Source organism: Bicyclus anynana, chromosome 10, assembly GCF_947172395.1.
Source record: "Bicyclus anynana chromosome 10, ilBicAnyn1.1, whole genome shotgun sequence".
NCBI classification, from domain to species: Eukaryota; Metazoa; Arthropoda; class Insecta; order Lepidoptera; family Nymphalidae; genus Bicyclus; species Bicyclus anynana.
The window spans coordinates 7,965,864-7,987,796 of NC_069092.1; the positions used below are offsets into that span (position 1 = coordinate 7,965,864).

Below are 21,933 nucleotides of genomic sequence, written 5' to 3' on the forward strand. Positions count from 1 at the left end.
TCGCGGGTATTTTAATAAATTAATTATTTATATATATACAAATATATTATAAATTTCATTTAAAAAACATGTATATAATATACAAACATAATTATAAAACAGCATAACTTTTAATTGAATTTACACGCACGAGAATGTTAACACTTGTTCCCTGCACGAAATTCAAAATAATACTGCAACCGGCCATACCACCACCACCACTTCGCCGCATTAACTAATCACGAGCCGTCGTTACGTCGCGTTGTTAAAACAAGCGAGCGCCGTCGTTATTTGTTCTGACTACCCTCTTCTAAAAATAAATAATAATTATTTTAATTTACTTTATTTTAAATTTGATAATTAACAGCCTATTTTATTGACCAACCAACTAGTGCCACGCTTCGTTTCTTGTAGGGGATTTTGGAACTTACACCCGCCACGTTCCTCCAGTGCGGGTAGTAATATTTTATTATTTATCATATTTATTACGATTTGTCGTTGAATTAAGTATATATTTTTGAGGTATTCGTAATTTCGTAGGTATGTAGCTAAGCAAGCAACAAAATTATTGAATAGGTACGAAGAAAAGTTTGTCCTTTTTAGTGGACTCAAAGGTGATTATAAAAATATGAAAAGTAATGTCAAACAAAGGTTATGATTCACAACACTTGTCAGGACAACTTAATTAACAAATTAAACTGTAACCAAAATAAGACCCTAGAATGGCAGAGAATGATCTTGAGTGAAGTCACGTACTTGCGAACGATGTATGTAGGGTTAAAGGATCCTTTGACTGATATCAAACACTCCCCTTTTCCACTCAAGTCACTCTCCCCGCCTATCCCAAGTAACCCATAAAGAATTACACAACAAGGGATGTGGACGGCTCGAACGCCACGAGCACACTGAAGCCAACACGAGATCGAGCGACGTCATATCCGTCACAGACTACTATTTCCAATACTAAACGGCGATAACATCCTTTAACTACAATATAACTTTATAGCTCGGTAGATACCTATACTTATTTCACAAGCAATAACGCATCTAGGAATTTAGGTAATAGCAGCTGAACTCTTTGATTAGTTTTGACATGGTATTATAACTATACGTAAATGGTACACCGTGAAACTAAGTAATCGCATGATTACAACGTATTTAGGAAAAACGATGTCGAAGTTCAGAGAGCAAAAGGCGAAATAACAACTAGGAAAATTATAGAGACTTGATGCGGTGTTATAATAAGATAAATGAAGGAGACTACGTGTCTTCGAAATAAAATAGACATTAATAAGATCCTCAAAGAAGATCCATTAATTTGGGCTCTAGCACAGATTAATATGGATACTTTGGGTCCATCCCCCAAACCATTTACAGTTAATATGATACGTAGTGCTAATAAATGAATCAATTGTTTGTAGGAGTATGATGATGAATGATGAATGATGTTAAATACTGCTAAATGTGTTACTAGCGCATGAAAAATGAGACGCTCAAAAGAGGAAATTTACACACAACTCAATGTTAGTTGTGGTCAACAACGAACGTTATTTAAACAAATAATACCTTTGTAGCGTCTACAAGGTCGAGTTGTGTGTTCAGGTAGTGTAAAAACTATAAAAGTATACATAAATATACATTGGAATTAAAGACAAAAGTTGTAGCCTATTCTTCGGATCATTTTTTGGACGTAACCGATCTATAGTATAAAATTATCATTGGGAGTAGGAGGACACAAAAATTAGGAGAATTTGAAAATACGTAGACGGAGAAAGACATACGGATGTTAGATGGATGTAACAATGTCAAAGGATGTTAACATATAATTCTCCTTCTACGCTTTAGGATGAAACCGCAGACGAATTATATAAGGACCTGTCACGCTTGACGTTACCACTCTGTCAAAGTCATCATCTAACGCGTTTATAAATCTGTTTCTATAGAATCGATGTTTCATTGTTGTAATCGTTTTCATTGTATAAAGAACTCCCTAAAATACCGGTTTGTGTAGTTCAGGTATGGGCAATCCAAATTCACTAATAAAATTATCGACTTTTGAGGTGGACGGGGTAAACTCACACATCGAAAATCGGTAAAACCAATAAATATACTTTGTGTATTTACACTACACACAACTATCAATTCAAATCGCAATCACACCTGTAACTTTGATACAGATAATACATAATTTATATATTGGTCAATCTTTTGATGTTCCAGCTGAAGAATTGATTAATATTGTTTTTATCACAAAGATATTATTATGTTAGAAATACTTACTTACAAATTAAACGTAACTTCATATTTTAGTAAACTAGAAGTTGTTGACCGTGCACCATTTGATTACACAAACCGTACGTATACGACGAAAAAGATTACAACTAAAAAAATCAATTCTTTATAGACAATTTTTATAACGTATTAGATCGTTGATCTTATAATTTGAAAAAGGAGTAACGTCTAGACGGTCGGGCCCCGATCTTCTAGAAGGCCTACTCACTATGTTAAGTTCCATTTTTTTTAAACTTCTTACAGTTCGCAAGATAGAGGACCATGGACCATTATTCATGACCATAGATATAACCAAGAGCATACAAATAGTACTATGAGTTATGACCAAGAGTTCTAAAAATGTCGAAATTGCTGATTAAAATGCACTGAAAATGCTAAATTGTGAAGCATAAACAAAACGCATCCTTTAATTCACCAATCGCAACGTAACTCATCCCATACGTCATATTTAGACATGTGTGTATCAAAAATGGTGCCCGTTTACCAGCTGGCACTTATTTTATAAATCATTGAAAAAATATCTTTTGTGTAAACGTGTGGTGTTATGGCGTCTATTTTGGATTTAATTAAACATTACCAGCATTCAATTGAAAAATACCCAAATGATGAACAAAAAGTAAGTACATCTGCTTTGAGTGCACGAGTTCACGATACATGGATAATGGAATCTGATAATGTTGAAAAAATAAAGTTCGTCGTCACGAGGCCTAATGGATCTCTACATTAATTTCAAAACTGGCTTAAATTTCACTAATATTGTAATTTTGGTCAACTTCAAACGTAAATTGATGTTTACAGTCAATAAATATCTACATATTTTAAAACGCAATATTCATTTAAAATGGCTCATTTAAGGAATGCACTCTCGTGAGAGAACAAAATCAGAGTAGATTTAAAATTTTAATAAATTTTTAATGTTATGACATTAGCCACAATGGAAATCAATATGTTGGAATTTTTATTTGGAAGTCCTAATAAATTACCCTTTAAATTATACTAACCTATCTGGAAGTGTGACATATTATGTCTGTATGTTCCTTGGTAGAGATATTGAGTGTAAAACTCATAATAATAATAATAATGTTATTTTCTAAGATCTCCGAAGGTATATGTCATCAAAGTAACAATAGGTACTAAAATCAGTGGTCCAATGCAAATTTATTGGATAAGGAACGAGAAAAATCGTATTGTATTTATTGAATGTTAGATTACTTCTGGGCTTACTCTATCTTGGGCCAGAAGCCCTATCGAGCCAGGAACCTGTAGCATTTTGCTAGCCCTGCCACCTTTAGCTATGCATTGGCGCACTTATACTTATCTAATACTAACAAACACAGGGAAATAGAGTCTCAATAGCCCTGTGGATATGACTTCAGTCTTTGAATTAAAGGGAATATGCTAAAATCTGGTCTAGGACATGCACCTCCAACTTTTCAGTTGTGTACATTTTAGGAATTTAATATTACGTGTCTCCAAAGGATCAAGACTAAACATTGTGCGGAAACCTGCATACCTGAGAATTTTCTTTATTTTCTACATGCCAATCAGACCTTGGTCTAGCATGGTGAGCCAAATATGGGTTGTTAATTATGAACATAATGAATACACAAATATTTAAGTAAGGTCACAAATATATGATAGCTAATGGTAAACTGTTTTGCACAGTATGTAATCTAGTGTATTTTTCTGTTTACGTTCTGATGATTATATGATGTATTTATCTATGTTTAAATTTTATCTCAAAAAAATAAAATTGATATAATTATCGATATTAGAATCTCCTTGTCACAATGAAACTGGCCTTATTTACAATCCATGTACAGTTTGTGGGCTGTAGCATAGTGCGGGTGACAGTTCCTTTCACTCTTGACAGTTGCCGCAATCACAATAATAGTATGTATTGTGAATGTCATACAGGCAACTATCACCCGCACCATGCTACAACACACAAACTTTAGTCAAGTGGTGGTTACTACAACATCTAGCTTATCAGCTCAGCTAGCAACAGTAGCCACCATAATGTCAAATAAAACTGAATAAACAAATTGTTTTAAATATTCTATGCTATTGACAACCTTGGCTGCCTGCTAAGCTTCTTAAGCAACTTCTAAAGTAATCTAAGAAGACATAAAACAACAATCTGTGCTGGCTAAGTGCAGAAAAGGCCCGGCCAGAAAAAGAATAGATAAATCATAATATTTCCAGTATGAAATGCCAATATAATGTTTTATTTTAAATCTGCCCTGCTGGGTCACAATTGTGCACTTACTTATAGTCTTACACAATAGTATATACATAAAATAATGTTAAACATTAAAACTTCATTGAGTAGTATAAAATATAAAAGGATGCCTTCTATGCAAAACCATTAAATATTCAAATGATACCTTTCAATAGGTATATTTGCCCAACTGGACTCACCTTTGCCCTATTGCTTCCTTAGATAGATTGTGTGTCACAAGCATATAATGAATATGCCTGTCTTTGGCATATATACTCATCATGGCTATTCAGCTCACTGCTGAGCTCGAGTCTCCTCTCAGAATTAGGAAGGTTAGGCCAATAGTCCACCACGCAGGCCCAATATGGATTGGCAGAATTTACACACACAGAAACATAATTCTCTGGCATGCAGGTTTCCTCACAATGTTTTTCCTTCACTGTTTGAAACACATATTATTTAATAATCTTAAATTTCTTTGTAATTAAAATATAATATAAATAGTTACAAAACTAGTAAATGGCTCATCTGGTGTTATCTCCGACCCCATCCATCACCTATAATAGACATATACAACATCTAGAAGGTCATACTAAGAACATGTCTTGACAGTGGTATTACTACTCCGGAGCTCTTACAAAGAACTTTACTAATAATAGAATTGATTTGTTGTTCTAACAACATTAGTGAATTGTATTAAATTAAAAATTCATCTTTTACAACATTTTTGTTATAACTTTTATACAAAATAACAAAGGAAAATGTCTAAAACTATTATTTATGTTTTTACAGGTTTTAAAATGTATAGATAAACTATACAACTTAGGGGTGACGGTCCAACACCTACAAGAGACAGGTGTTGGTCGTACTGTCAATGCTTTACGCAAGGAGCCTGGTGATGTAGGGCAGGCGGCGAGAGCCCTCGTGTATAAATGGAAGGTGATGGTAGCAGCTGAAGAAAGTGATCAAGAGGAAAACATTGATGATGACAGTAAGAAATTTTTATACCTGATAATAAAACTTTACATTAAAAGTATGAAATGCATGTCATTACATAACTTAATTATTTTCAATTATGTATTGATTTTCCATAAAATGTTATTCAAATATAATTATTAACTACCTAATTATTCTAAGTTAATTAATCAAATTTATTTTCATTAATTTAAGTTAGTTTTAATTATTATTAGATATGTAATGACTTGCGATTTGTACCCTCATTTTTAATGTTTGTTGGTTGCGCACAACAAGTATGGCTTTACTATCATTGTTGTTGTAAAGGTATTCCGATAAATCAACAATCCAGATACATAATTCTGTAAATTAAAATCTATTTTTTAAATTTTTCGTTGAGTAGCAAACGGTTTTGCTACTCAATGAAAAATCAATAATCAATGTTTTAGTCACATTGATTATCCTACTTATATTATAATGAAGTGCACACATTATGCACCACACTGCATATTATATCAATATGTCCAATGCATGCTCAGATTGATCTATATATGAGTAAATAGACTATACTTATATAAGTGACTGGATCACAGCTGTGATATTTGTAAATCTATATAACAAGTCTAGATAACCGAGTTTGTACTGTAACTTACAAGTAGTCATAAGAGACTAAGAACTGTATGTTCTTTGTCCATCATTTTGGCCATCATTTTTGGTCACTATACATTAGTACAGTGTAACAGAAACACATTTATACTGTATACATACTACTGCACCACAGCCAACTAAAAAATTAAACATTTGCCCCAACACAAATCAAAGGCAACACTTTACATAAAAATGCAGACACTTCACATAAACATACAATTTTTTTGGTGTTTAGTTATATCTATCGGTGATCACTTGCTTGACTATACTCTGGCAAGTTCGTTGATGACACTTCCATGATATGCGGGCGACGGCGGGAAAGACTGCGCGGCTGTGAATCGTGAATCGTGCGTGCAGGGAAGTGAGGTGCATGAGTCGTGGGTTTTTCATTCATCGCTACAGGCACCCCGGCCTGCGCGGACCATCGGGAGTGTTACGAACGAAGTTGCCAAGTTATACAAACTTTTTTTTATAGCAGAGGATGTTTTAGGTTAAAGGTCACTCCATTAAGCGACTCTCTGTGTTGTAGTCATTTCTTTGAGCATTACTGTCCACCACACAACTCTTCCACAGTGGATCACTTTAGCCTTTTGGTCTTACAGGTGTTATTAGTAATTTAGCAAAACTATTTGTGTGCTTTGGCAGTCTGCTTATGTGTTATATGTCATTTTTTGGATGTCGGCATTTAAAGATATTAATGCATGTCTGCTGTTTTGATGAACCAGGGGACGTTTAGTATTGTATAGAAAGTAGCTTCTGATATCTCTGGAGTATTTCAATATTGGAGGGACAGGCTATGCCCCACAGCTCCAAGCCATACATCTAGATTGGTTTTAGAAAGCAGTTGTACAATACAGTAACTTGTTATTAAGCGTCTGTCTGGACTCATACAGTGACGGCCGAGTAATCACATCAAGGATCTAGCGAATGCGGAGCTCTTCTCTCTCCTTTTTTTATGTGTGCTTGCCAGGTTTACCTCCTATCTACATGAATACCTAAATGTTTAGCTTCGTTGTTTTGTAGTAGACTCTCTTTACCAAGCTTTATCTCTGGACAATTTTCGGGCCTAAGTGTAAATGTGATGTGGGTAGCGTAGGCCGCGCTGGCTTTGACTCTCGATGTTCCCATCAACTGGTTAATGTCATTGAGATAGTTTTTCTGTTTTGTGTGTAGCGCCGCAGAGTCATCAGCGAACGTTGCAGTGAGGATACTTGGCATATCAGGGAATTCGGCAGTATACAGGGTGTACTGTAATAATAATATATACTATATTAATTATATAAATAATAAAATTGACAATACCAAGATAAAAATTTGACATGGAAAAATCACATTGAGTATGTTTTTAAACGAGTTAATCAGGCGTCGTATAGTTTATACATGTTATCAAAAAAGGTAAACCATGATGTTCTAATGACTGCATACCATGGTTATGTAGTATCTATACTAGGGTACGGTATCATATACTGGGGAAATAGTTTTGATAGCGCAAAAAAGATGCATCAGAGCAATTTGTAAATTATATCAACGAGACAGTTGTACACCGTTCTTCAAAAAATTAAAAATATTAACGGTACCATCATTATATATTTATGAAATAGTCATGTTTGTAGTTAATAACAAAAAAATATTTATACCTTATGAAAATAAACGCGACAATGATAAATTTAGATGCGAACAACATAAAAGTACTCTGTACCATAATAGTTTATTCATTGCGGCAGTAAGAATTTATAATAAGTTACCAAAAGAAATTAGGAAAGAAAAGAATATAAATTGCTTTAAAAATAATTTATATAAATACCTAACTCAACAGGCATTCTACAGTGTAAATGAGTATTTAAGTTGATATTATTGTTATTTTCATACATATTTTAATTGTAAAGATGTAAATTTTAAATGGTGAAATTGTCATTTGAATCATTAAATATTTAATAAATAATTTGCATGCCTAATTGGCAAGATACATTTACCATCTACATCTACCGACCACCTGTATAAATAATGCATGTATCTGCAAAGAAATAAATTGATTGATTGATTGATTGATTACTGCTCCCAACACTGATTTGATCTTGTAAAACTGAGAACTGTCTTTACCCTGTACGACTTACACATAAATTTAAATATACATAATTAAGAAAGTCATTACTATTTATTTATTTATTAATACTTTATTGCACAAAACAAAAACAACAACTGTGAAAACAAAAGAAAACATAGAAATCAAGTATGTGCAAAGGCAGTCTTATTTCTTATAGCAATATCTGCCAGACAACCTTTGAATAAAGGAATCAATGTAATTAAATGCGGGATAGTGCAACAAAAGAAAAAAAAGGTATATTTATTTATACTACGTGTATAAATATAAAAATACAAATATGAATTATATATATGTTTAATGTGAAATGTGTCCATTTTTATAGCCACAAACCACAATGGATATGATAATAGGAGAGATTACGACAGTAATCCATCAGAGTCTCGAAATAGACATGACAAGCAAGAGAAATATGATAGAAAACAAAAAACCGAGGAAAAGCACCATACACAGTCAAATGGAGATCACAGTGGGAATAAGAGAAAATATCACAGCAGTGAGGTGAATATTTTATTAAACTATCATTGTATATTTAATTTTATGTATAGTAGCATCAAAAACTACACTCTCCAATTATTTACTTTACATGTTATAAGAAATATATTATGTATTTATTTTATAGTCTTACGACAAAGTACATGTAAATCTTGAAGGTAATTAACCAACCAATCGAAAAAGTATAATTATCATGTGTAATTTTGTATTTAATCATTTCATTAAATTATTATTAATATATTTTAGGAAGAAGATCATGATATAAAAAAAGTAAAACATTCAAGTACAAAAGATAACAAATACACAAAACCTGAAGTGCGAGTAAAACAAGAACCATCTGATAGTGAAATAGACAGTCAAGATGATACTTCAAGTGAAAGTGACAGTGAAGGCTCACAGTCTTCTGAGGAAGAAAGAAAACCAGATATTAAAGTAAAAGTAGAGAAAATCGAAAAAACTGAAAGGCATGGTTCATCTTCCACTAAACAGTCCTCTCGCAGTAATAATGATGCGCATAAATATGAATCTAGTTCTGAAAGTGGACAAGAACGGTACAAAAATAACACGTCAGAGACAAAACATTCTTCTGAAAAATCGTCATATCATAAACCAAATAATTCCGATTCACACAAAAGTTCCAAAGAAGTGGATATGTCTATTGTGAAAAAAGAAAAAGAATACAGGCTAGAGAAAGAAAGAAGTCACAGTGAAGATTCATCAAACAGACATAAGTCTAGAAAAGAGCCTGAGCAACAAAAAACGAGTAGTAGTTTAGAAAAACATAAACATAGTAGTAGTTCCGAAAAACATAAGTCTAGTGGTAGTTCTGAAAAACATAAATCTAGTAGTAGTTCTGAAAAACATAAGTCTAGTAGTAGTTCTGAAAAACATAAGTCTAGTAGTAGTTCTGAAAAATACAAGTCCAGTAGTAGTTCAGAAAAACATAAATCCAGTTCTTCGGAAAAACATAGAACACAACCAGAAAAAAGTTCAAGCAGCACTGACAAACATAGTTCTAGTAAATCTGATAAAGACAAATACAAAAGCTCATCAGAAAAAGAGATCTCAAGTGATAAGCATAAGTCAAAAGAAATAAGTGCTAGCAGCAGTAGTAGTAAAGATAAGCATAGTTCATCGAGTAAAGAAAAATCAAAAGACAAGTCTAGTTCCTCTAAAGAGAAAGAAAGCAGTCATAAAAGTGATAAAAAACATTCTTCATCATATGATGCAGCTGTAAAAACTAGTGACAGCAAAAGAAAGTCTGATAGTAACCATGATGAGGCAAGTAGTAAGAAAAGTAAACATAAATCGAGTAGTTCTAGTTCTAGCAAATCCAGCAGCAAATCAAAAGATGATATACCAAAGACAAAATCTAAAACGAATGGTGAACATGTGAACAGTGATGATGGCATTGACTGTGGTTCAGGTAAGTGCAAGCAAACACCAACATTTTTGTCATAACATTATTCAATGATAATAATTGGAATTTTTTAAATAAATTATTTTTATTGTTTTCTTAGGTGCCAGTTTCGCGGAAGCTCTGGGCATGATAAGTCCAGCTAAATCCAAAAAGAAATCTTTTACTAGAGATAGTACACAATCACCTAATTCATGTAACGAAGATGTGAGTATATAAAATCATGATAAAATTGCAGTTTGCTTACAAAAACTCAATATTCGATCCTCTGGCACGAAAAAGCGTAATTTTATCGTGCCTTTGATCTAGTTCATGGTTTCCTAGATTTTGTATGAAAAATGTTCTAGGAACATGTGTTCAATTGATATTTTTGGGTTAAATAATATTATATTGTAAATAGATAAAAAACTGTGTCACTCATATGAAACCTTATAATTATGACATAGCCAAGTTTGATGTATTTTAAAATGCAAGGATAGATAAAGGCGTGTGTTACATGGACAGTCGGAATTATTTGAATATGAGGATAACATAGCCTATAGCCTTCCTCGATAAATGGGCTATCTAGCCCTGAAAGAATTTTTCAAATCGGACCAGTTTTCTGAGATTAGCGCGTTCAAACAAAGTCTTTAGCTTTATAATATTAGTATAGATGCAATTCGGCTCCTATAAGTGGACTCGTCAACACCTTGAAGTAATGGGAACTACTCCCGAGTACCCTGTATATTTGCAATGCCAGATCTTAGACTATTATCAATTGGTTGTCACCAGCTACCTTGAAGTTATAGGAGTTACTCCCGAGCACCCTGTATATTTGCAATGATCTTAGACTATTATCAATTGGTTGTCACCAGCTACCTTGAAGTTATAGGAGTTACTCCCGAGCACCCTGTATATTTGCAATGATCTTAGACTATTATCAATTGGTTGTCACCAGCTACCTTGAAGTTATAGGAGTTACTCCCGAGCACCCTGTATATTTGCAATGATCTTAGACTATTATCAATTGGTTGTCACCAGCTACCTTGAAGTTATAGGAGTTACTCCCGAGCACCCTGTATATTTGCAATGATCTTAGACTATTATCAATTGGTTGTCACCAGCTAAGCCCCGCGACGCTTTTAGCGCCAACCGCTAAGCTGGCGCCGCTGCCCGCGCTCGAAATATCAGCTTTACCAGAAATATCGCCCAACTACCGGCCGCGCCCGCCGCCCAAGTGTCTGCCACACTTCACGGACGAGCACGCTATGAGCGCTGCCATATCCTCCAAGAACCAAAGGTTAGTTTTTAAGATAGCAATGCATAACTTTAAGCAATGTGTTAAAAAACACTTACTTAGGTTACTACAAATTTGATGAGTTCCTTAAAGATAAAAGCACTTGGAGGCCATTGGATCAGCTTCCACCTTCACACAAACAGTAAAACTATAAGAAATTTTAATGTTATCATCAATTGTAAATTATAATATTGTATGATTTTTTAAAAAGTAGCAACTGTTGAGTTTCTTGCCGGTTTCTTCTCAGCAGTACCTGCCTTCCGAACCGGTGGTAGAATCTTTACAAATAGTCAACTGACGTGTCAAAAGTGCTTGTAAACTGAGCCTACTTGAAATAAATGATTTTTGATTTTTGCTTTTTTTTTGATACCTAAACCAAAAACGAAAAAAAACTGTACCGTTATAGGAAAAAATGTGCCTGATACCTCGACTACTTAGAATTTAGAATCAAAACACCACTCAGCCATGTTTGGCACAAGCTTAAAAAGGTTTTAGCTCAGCATTGTGCTGAGCTAAAATCAAGCAAATATTAGGCATACAGTGCTGATTTTCAGCTTGTACCTTGAACCAGGTCTGTCGTCTGAATTTCTGTTTGTCAAAATATTGTCTGTCCGTCAAAACATTTTATCTCAAGAACAAGTGGTTCAAAGACTTTGTGAAAAATCTTCTAAGTTATTATAAACAAATTTTCATAAGAAAGAATAATAAAAGTTTCATATTTTTATAGCCCAACCAAGGACTTGTACCTAGGACCTCATGGCCAGAAGCCGCATAGCTAACCAATGGAAAAATGAGGCAGGACAAATTAGAATTATCCAATAACTAAATATTTTATTTTATTTTCAGAACAAAAGTTTACTCTGGCAACAAAGTGATGGGAAAAATTACATCTTTGTATGAAATGTGTGTACAAATCCTTCAAGAACATATTGACGGTAGGTCCCATTTATGTGCATTAATTTTGAAATATCAATGCTATTTAATTGAGGGTTAGACAAATCTAGGAGGCCACGCCAATACAAAATTTGAGGAGAATTTAATATATTATTATTTACCAAGTTATGATAATTCTTTTATCATCTTGGGAAAAGAATTGTCTGCCACTGCACGTAATTAGCGATTGTAGCACTCGTACTACCCCCTACCCTGTTATTATATGACGGTGGCATATTATAATAGCATAACTATTACAGCATTGACACATAAATAGAGCAATGATGATTTTTTAGATAATTTTCACTAAATTGTAGTTTAAATGACGAAAGTTGTAGATAAGATCCTATTAAACACTTATCAAATGGTACAGAAACCGCTTTTAACCTATTATGTTTGTATTTCTTAGCTCTTGAATATACGGGTGGTGTTCCATACGAGATATTGAAGCCAGTGGTAGACAAAGCGACCCCGCAACAGCTGTTCATGTTGGAGCACTACAACCCTTATCTCATGGAGGACACTGATCATTTGTGGCAGAAGTTTTGCGAGAAAAGCTTCAGAAATAAGAAACGACAAGAGTACGAAAGCTGGAGAGAAATGTACATAGTGAGTAAAAAATCTTTTTCTACTTTCATTTCGTAATCTACTTAATCTAAAACCTCAAAGTATATCATTAAGTTATTAATTTCTACAGGTCATTTGGTAATTTTTGTTACCACATGGGTAAACCATGCTACAATGATTTTTTTTAAATAGTTCCATGTTTTTGGCTACAAAAATTCAGGCTTCCTTATAAGAGACAAATCTAAGAGACTATGCCGATACAAAAATCGAGAAGTCGTGCCTTATGTCATTTATGTATTATTTACCAAATTTTAATGATTCTTTTATCATGATTGTAGAAAAAGTATTGTATCCCACAGCACGTGATTAGCGATTGTAGCACTCTAAAAGATCCATATGTTATCGGGATAAAAAGGGGGTTCTCGCGGGATTTGTTAATTCCGTTAGTTGAATAATATAATAAATACCTACTAAATATATATTTTTTTTTTATAGCGGTGCCAAGAAGAACAAGAAATAAGATTGAAATCTCTCACAAACAACATAAAGATTGCTCAAGAGGCTAAGAAGGCACCAATCAAACAAACCAAAATGGCGTACGTGGACTCCGTGGTGAAACCGCCGAGAAACATTCTGAAGAAACAAGTAAGTAGATCTATATGGATTTACGACTAATATCAGGTCTAATATCTAATATCATATATGTCTGTACATTGGTCTGTCTGTCAATACCCTTTATACCGGTAATGCATGGTGTATTGAATTGAAATGAAAAACCATATGCACAGGTCTAGTTTCTTGAAGCTATGAAAACATCAATCGTAATAAAAAAATATAAAACTTTCACTAGAATATAGAGGAGTTTATTGAGCAATTTGACTACTTTTTACACCAGAAACAACCGGTTAAGTTGGCTAAGTGACTTCGTGTGAAATTACAAAGTCGTTTAAAAAAGACGACTAAATGACGAACGAACGAGAATCAATAACCTCCTCTATCTTCTATCTAATTCTCTGGGTGTGTGAAGTCTGTCAAAAATTGGGTCACAAAGGTAGACTCTTGGCTTAACCCCCCTCATTCTGAGAGGAGACTCGTGCTCAACAGTGAGCCGAATAGGGGTTGAAATAAATATTGGGCTTTCGTTTTTCAGGCCCAACACGGGACAGCATTCGCAGCGACTGCCAGCCCGGCAGCGCGCGTGGCCGCCCTAGCCGCCGCGCCCAACGTGCTGAAGGGCGGGCGGGCGGCCCCCGCGCCCGTCCTCACGCCCTCCTCCTCCGCCCTTAAGCCCAAAAAGGCGCCCCTCATGCAGAAGGCTCTCCAGTTCATGCGCGGACGGAAACGATGATAAACGGTGACATATATCACGAGCATAACTGTAAATGTTTTAATTTGTAATGACGTAGAGTAACAAATTCACTTAATAGTAGAGGAGCCGAAGAGGGGATTTTTGCAGTTACTCGAGCGCGGCAGATAAACATAAGGGACTATACCTTACACTTTGTCGAGTACCTCCACCGAGTATGAGCCCTTAATATTGGTGGGTACGTTTAGGGCAACCAAAAAAAAACTAACTTCATAAATACTCAACCAGTACGTCAGATAAAGATAAGGTAGGTGAGTTGATAGCTAAAAACTGCACATTTCGAAAATCTGACGATTTGAGCATAACGTAATGGAATGGGAGGGTTTCAAAGTTACAAAATTAAACCCTTATATTTTAGGGCTCGAGGTACGAGTGCGATTAATTTTTTACTTATTTTTAAGGAAATAATCTCCTAATTAATCGCTAAAATTTTCTTACAATTTCAGTAAGCCAAAGTAATAAAAATTGTTTTTAAAGTCTGTAGTTTTTTTTTCCACCGCTGAAAGCGGAAAAAGTAAATAACCATTTATTCTTCCTATAATTTAATCTACCAAATGTAATCGGTCTCAATGACGCTCGAGTAACTGCAAATTTAGCATCCCGGGCTCCCCTACTATAAGGCCAGTTTCTTCATCGCAAGTAACAGTCAAAGTAACGTCATTAATCAAAAGTGACGGTCTTGTTCACTGAAAAATAAAGTCTTCTTTACTACTTACTACTTTTACTATTACTTTAGCTTTACATGAAGAAACTGGCTGTTAATGTATAACTTTTTTTTTTTTTATCAAATTCGAAATTCAAATTTCATTTATTTCAATTGGGCTTAATTTACAAGCACTTTTGAAAAGTCAAATAATGTCATGATTTAATGGTGGTAATTGAAGTCGAAAACTTAAAATTAAAGTTACGAGGGTTCCAAACGCGCCTTGGTCCGAGAAGTATAGTATAGTTATTCTATATCAGTGGACCATGGGCGAAGCCAGGATTCTATCTAATTGATACTGTAACTAGTTTTACGCCTGAAACCGAAATCTAATTTCAGTTTCAGCCTTAGTATCGTACGTAACCGAAACATCCAATTTCGAAAAATCCAAATTACTGTTAAGTATATGAATGAACTTTAAATTTATTTCACCTAAATGGTTTTTTCTAAATGAACATAATATTATGAACACACTTGACAATGAAGTTAAAATACACAAATATGTGTTTATATTTCACAGGAAATAGTGTCATTCATACCCAAAATAAAGTAAAAAATATTGTCTATTGGCAGGGTATAAAGCTCAGAATACAGAAAACACCAGAATCCACGTTCAGCCGTCATTTTAAAGGACATATTGTGTCCAAAAATTGTATGTTATACAACATGGCATACAAAGAATGAGTAATTGTTTATTCGTGAAATTACACTGAAAAGAAGAGTAATTTCAACCTTCTGGTGTTTTCTTTATTCTGAGGGTATATTTCTTTTTGAAATTACACTGAAAAAGAGTATTGTCAACGTCTTCATACCTTTTGGTGTTTTCTTTATTGTGAGGGTATATATTTTTTTATATTTTGGTATATATTTTGTTAGAACCATCTTTAGGTGGTATTTCAAATAATTGTAACAAATAAGGACCATAATGCACCAGTGATTTGATATTGACAATTTTTGTATGGATTGGTGTGTTTTGATGGTTTACTTCATACTTATAAACAAGCAATAACTCTTAGTTACATACGCTTAAAATGTATATTAGTGATTAGTGTTATTTGTACTATGTTTTCTAAAATTCCCCCGCGAATTTTCCGTAATGGTGGAAATACGGGGATAAAAATATATAGTCTGCAGTCATGCAGTCTTCCTGTGGTGAAGGAATTTTTGAAGTTTATTCGTAACAAACGAAAAATCAAATCTTACCTCTTTAAAATATTAGTTTCGATATCACATCCCACTAATATTATAAAGGCGAAAGTTTGTGTGTAAGTCTGTATGTGTTTACTCCTTTACGCCGAAGTTATTGAACCAATTTGGCTCAAATTTGGAATGGAAATGGAATAAAAAGTAGACATGGTAATTTTACCATGGATTAACACAGAGTCTACTTTTTATCTATGCTACCGGAAAATCATGGGAATTATCGCGCATGCGGGATTTCTCTAGTAATCTATAAACTTTAAAATCACTAGTGGTGACTTGCATACTCATTAACTATTATCAAACCTTAAACTTAATCCTTACTTATACATATTATAAATGTGAAAGTAAATTTGTGTAAAGACTTCAAGTTTTAACAACATTTCATGCTGACACAACCAGTCAATATGAAATTTTGTATAAAAAATTTCAAGGAAACGGAATTTTAAGAAGACAGTTTAGCTTGTAAATAACATACACGCAGGTAAAGCTGCGGGTAAAAGCTAGTAACATATAAATTATACCATTGCTAATAAAACAAATAAAAAGATCTACATGGTAGAAAGTTTTAAATAAAACAATGATTTCTTTCTTCTATACCTTTTTAATGTACTGCAGTACTAGAATGTAAAATAATATAGATCTTGTAAATATGGATGTCCTAGATATAGAGGTAAGAGGTAACAATTACAATATTTTCATAATTAAGAATGGTTGAAAATTTTTGTTCCTGTGTGAAACCAAAAAAAAATGTGAATGTACCAGAAATTTTTAAAATATGAACAAAAGGTCACTCTAAAAAATCAAACAAATTTTAAATGTGTCTAGATTTTAGTGATATAAAAATTCATGTAAAATACATAGTCATCATCAACATTATTAATAAATAATATTTATAATTATTATTATTATTGATAACATTTTTGGTATTTATGTAATTGTGGAGTCTATTTTTTTTAAATACTTATAGTAGGTACTTTTAAAATCAATCATACTATTCTATTGATATTGCTGTGATTATTTCTGAACTAATATTATTAATATTTTATACTATTTGCATGGCATTCAAATGTGTGACAATTCTACAAAAAAAATAATAATTAGTATACAATTATCAAATTTTGATTTAAATCTGTTCAATAAAAATTTTTGAATTTAATCCAGTCACATTCACAGATTTGAATGCCCTTCAAATCTTTTAGTCTATGATCCGGCATTAGAAATATATATTCCTTATGCTGGATCTCATACTATTTACACTTACAGAAATGATTGTCTCACTTATTTTACTACACACTAGGTATAATTAACACTTATGGGATAATAAACATCACATTATTAGTAATATGAAATAAATAGCACTATCTTTTTCAATTACTTATTATAAATTATACATATGTTGATATTTCTTTTAGCTAAAGAAATAATAAAAATGAAATTTTCATCTCTTTGTTTTTCATTTCATTTGAAATATGAAGTCTGTGTTAGAATATACATAAAGGGTAGGGTTTCCGTAGTACATGCAATACAACAATGAAACAACTTACAAATATGTATAACATAAGTTACTAAAAATAGTAACTTAGTGTTGCATCACAGAATTATCACAACAATCTATGTTCATGTCTCATTTTTATGTTTTTACTTTATTTGGCTGACCACAGACCCCTTTACAAGGTCATCTAATATATAGGATTTTAACATTGGACAAGCTGTAAATAATTTTTAAATAAATTTATTTTGTAAGAGCAAAATACTTAAAAGAATCATGATTTGTTAAAAATGTATCTTATTTTAAAAGTATGCAAATGGCACACTATATGCAACATGCCACATTGGACAAATCATTATGTATATTATATCCTCAATAGCTCAATGGTAAGAGTCAGACTCATCACCGAGGAGTGGTGGTTCGATCCCTGCCCCGTTGGTCTATTGTTGTACCCACTCCTAACAGTCATTCCCACCTAATTGGAGGGGAAATGGGAATATTGGTCACATTTAAAAAAAACGAAGGCTTGTTTGGCCTCCTTCTCATAAGTATCACTTTCTTACTTTATATTTTTTGACAAAGACAAAACTTGTGAATAAGATATCAGACATTTATTGGTGGTGAGGTGAGATACAATACGAGATAATAGAGGGATTCCATATATCCATATATTTAGACCAATCAGGACACCTAGCATGTGTAACAAACATAACTTGTGACAAAAGAAAGACATATTGCCAACCAAAAGTGGTGAACTCAAAAATATTCCTCTCATTTTGTGAAAGAGTGATAGTTTTAGCTGCTATTGGTTGACAATATACTCTCTTCACAAGATGTATTATTGACACATGCTAGGAGTGCACAAGAATGATTGGTGGTGTGGCAAGTTGCTAAATGTACCTGCTCATGTTACCTAAAATTGAATAAAACTTTAGTACAACATAGTTTAATATTGATACTTCTCAATGACAACATCTTACAAGTCAGTTGAGTGTTTGATGTCAAATGTATTGAAATATTAATCATCAATCTCTTATTAAAAAGTGGATGCATAATCAGCGACCAAAAAACATCCCCACTCAATGAGTGCCAAACACAACTTCTTGGCAATGCAAGTAGTCTCATTTGCAAATTCAACCTTAAACTAACTTCTTAAGGTTGAATTTGGGATTTCATTGAATATTGGACTATATTTAGGTATAATTCTCTTAACCAATAATTCTAAAACTTTCAAAGCAAAATTGGCCAGTTTTTAAGTGAAAATTTCCTTGATTGTGCGTCCTTTTATTATAAGAGATAAATGATATTAAAAGTGAATAGGTCCTCTTGTTTATCACAATCAAGATCTTTTGTTTTTGTGTTAGTTAAATAATGAATTAATTAGTCTTTTACTTGTCCCTTTCTGATTTATGAAAATGCCATTATTTATACTGTGAATATACTTAGTTTGTGAATTTTACATGGTATTTTTTATACTCCTATAAATTATTATCTATATAGATAAAAATGAATCCATATATCCCTTGGTCACCCCATCACACGTGAACAGCTGGACCAATTTCACTATTTTTTTTATGTGTTTGTTATTTGCAAAAGGTTCTTATGATAGAAAAAAATTTAAAGATTAATGGAATAGGGGTAGGGTAGGGGTAGTTGAAAGTTTACATTGAGTTTTACATGGAACCAAGTCGCGGGTGGCCGCTAGTATTTTTTAAAATAAGACCACATCAATATTTCTAAATTTGGACTTTAGCTGCCTCTCATAATCTGTATTGATAATTCTAGGACACTGATATAATGCTAGGAATTTGAGATTCTTATAACTGTCAGATATAAGATCAACAATAACTGGTGTGATATTCTGTATTCTAGATAAACTCAAACTTGTTAAAGTAATTAGTGCTGGGCTTTCCAGAGCTGTTAGAAGAGCTAAATCAGAAAAGTTATTGTTGTTCCAGATCTGCAAGTGCTCTATTCTTTGCAAAGACATTAAACATTTCAAACCTCTATCTGTTAAACTTTCACTTCTTATTATGGCTAAATCCTTTAGTTCTGTACATTGAGCTAACAATTGTAAAACACTATCATCAACAGAACTCCCACCATAAATATGAAAAGTCTTCAATAATCTCTGCTTCGACAATATTAATTTCTTTATAAAATCTAAATCCAAATCTTTGATTTTTTCAATTGCAATATGAGTCAAATAATCACATTGCAGTAGTGTCTCACAATTTAGAGAGTTTAACCCAAAATCAGAGAGGGCTAAATAGTTTAACCTTTTAAACTTATCAAACTTTATCAAAAAATCTACTTCGCTAGATAGTAAAATTGAATTTTTTAAACTTATTTTTCGTAAATTAGGCCATTTTAGAATGTCCTCTTCAAATTCTTTACTAATACGGCACATAACAAGTTCTAGACTAGTTAACTTAAAACAATGTTCTATCACAGATTTAATTACAGAATAATTATAAACATATTGAATCTTTATGCGGTAAACATATTCGGGATTTGAAGTTATAATATCTAGATTTTTCTCACTTATTTCACTTTGACCAGGCTTACCAGAATATATTAATAAAATATGCTTCCACACCGCAGGATCTTTGGCCAGCTTGTTCCAATGTTTACATACATGTTCACAAGTGAGCAAGGTTTCTAGGGGCAAACGTTTGAAAATATCCAACAGTAATTCGTCAGGCAAACCATTAATATAATTTAATACAACTTCGTTCTCGTCGATGGTCATCTTTTAAACAAAAATGTCTGTAACAAAGCAAACTTAATTATTAAAGTAATTACCTATAAATTAAAATAATATTTTCGTGTTGTACATACCGGAATTATTTAGAACTTTAGCAGTTCAATTATGTGGCTATGAGACAAAGTAATAATTATTTTAGACATTAAAAAATAATTAAGGTAATTGCGTTGCTTTTTTGTACAACGAAAATTGGACTGGTTTACATTTATTATAACATGCAATTCATCGAAATCTATTTTTATTCTTTTAACAAAACAAACAATTTGATTTGCAAAATTGCAAACACACGTCAACGTCAAATCAAGAATTTATTGTCATTGTCAATGTCACTCAAATGACAAATCCAAAGAATATATACTCTTAGTAGAAGAACTGAATACACGAAAACGTTGGATGTAGCAGCGCTACTATTTCCGCAAACGGAATATCTTAGAATTAAAACGGCGGCAATATTAAATGGCGATTTTTTGGTTTTGATTTTCTTTTTTTCATCGAGGTACGCCTACTTATTTTTTAAATAGTTTTAGAAACCAATTGAGAAAAACAAAACAAAGTTTTATTTTTACCCGGAATCTAACTCATGATTATTTTAACATAAAATAAAAAAAAAAAAATTGGTTGCCTGTAAAGTCGGTATACGGGCGAAAGTTTTACGTGACAACGACTTTGAGTGGTAAAATAATTTTAATGTAAATATTCATTCGTATAGTAGGAAGAAGGATGAAATAATAGTAACAATTTAAAACATTTATTTATACAAAGAATTATATTTAAAACATTTATTTATACAAAGAATTATATTTAAAACATTAATTTATACAAAGAATCTCGCACTGAATTTCATATTAACAAAATTTTATTCACTCGCTCTCATTGTGAGCGCATAACGTGAGCGTAACGCAGTTTCTTGAAATGTCACCCGGCAAACCAATTTATAAGACGTTGTCACGTCAAAAAATAAACATACCTTGGTAATATAAATAATAATAATACCAGTGCGTTGCTCGACTGGGACCGAACGATTATTACTGACAGATATATTGTTGCCAATAGACCTGATATAGTGCTAGTCGATCGGTCAGTGCGTCGTGCAATAATTGTTGATATTATTGTTCCACATGACGATAATCTGGTTAAAACCGAAAAAGTTTCAGTCAATGGTCTTATATCGATAAGCTTCAACCAACATCTTAAGAAGCTTTCACTTAACTGTTGGATTAATAGTCGGATACAGTTCAACTATTTATTTTAGATATAGTCACAACAATTTTTCTCTCGATAAACACCATTTTTGGAGTTTACTCCTTAAGAATCGATTTTTTATATATAAGGCGCCCGGTATGAGAAAAATCCGAGGGGTAAAACCAACTGAACTAACGAAAAAGTGTCACGTTTTTGGTTAGTTCAAAAACGTGACACTTTTTGAACTAACCAAAAAAAGTTAAAAGTTAGTTTTTTTTTCCACTTTGCGCAGTGGAAAGTTGCGCACCTTTAGTGCGCAACTTTCTAATTTAGCTGTGAG

The 21,933-nt window shown here is 32.8% G+C and overlaps 2 protein-coding genes across 2 annotated transcripts; one reads left to right on the forward strand and one right to left on the reverse strand.

Annotated features, from left to right (window-relative positions):
• Nucleotides 1–2,701: 2,701 nt before the first annotated feature.
• Nucleotides 2,702–17,596, forward strand: LOC112043617 (transcription elongation factor B polypeptide 3). The gene is made up of 10 exons (XM_052883744.1): nucleotides 2,702–2,887; nucleotides 5,285–5,483; nucleotides 8,521–8,696; nucleotides 8,937–10,116; nucleotides 10,211–10,314; nucleotides 11,211–11,386; nucleotides 12,230–12,318; nucleotides 12,726–12,925; nucleotides 13,379–13,528; nucleotides 14,034–17,596. The coding sequence occupies exons 1-10, from the start codon at nucleotides 2,816–2,818 to the stop codon at nucleotides 14,229–14,231; spliced, it is 2,544 nt and encodes an 847-aa protein (XP_052739704.1). The 5' UTR covers nucleotides 2,702–2,815; the 3' UTR covers nucleotides 14,232–17,596.
• Nucleotides 17,597–17,741: 145 nt separating this feature from the next.
• LOC112043602 (F-box/LRR-repeat protein 7) lies at nucleotides 17,742–20,737 on the reverse strand. The gene is made up of 2 exons (XM_024079086.2): nucleotides 20,486–20,737; nucleotides 17,742–20,413 (listed from the first exon to the last, which is right to left on the reverse strand). The coding sequence occupies exon 2, from the start codon at nucleotides 20,394–20,396 to the stop codon at nucleotides 19,356–19,358; it is 1,041 nt and encodes a 346-aa protein (XP_023934854.2). The 5' UTR covers nucleotides 20,397–20,413; nucleotides 20,486–20,737; the 3' UTR covers nucleotides 17,742–19,355.
• Between the last annotated feature and the right edge of the window lie 1,196 nt (nucleotides 20,738–21,933).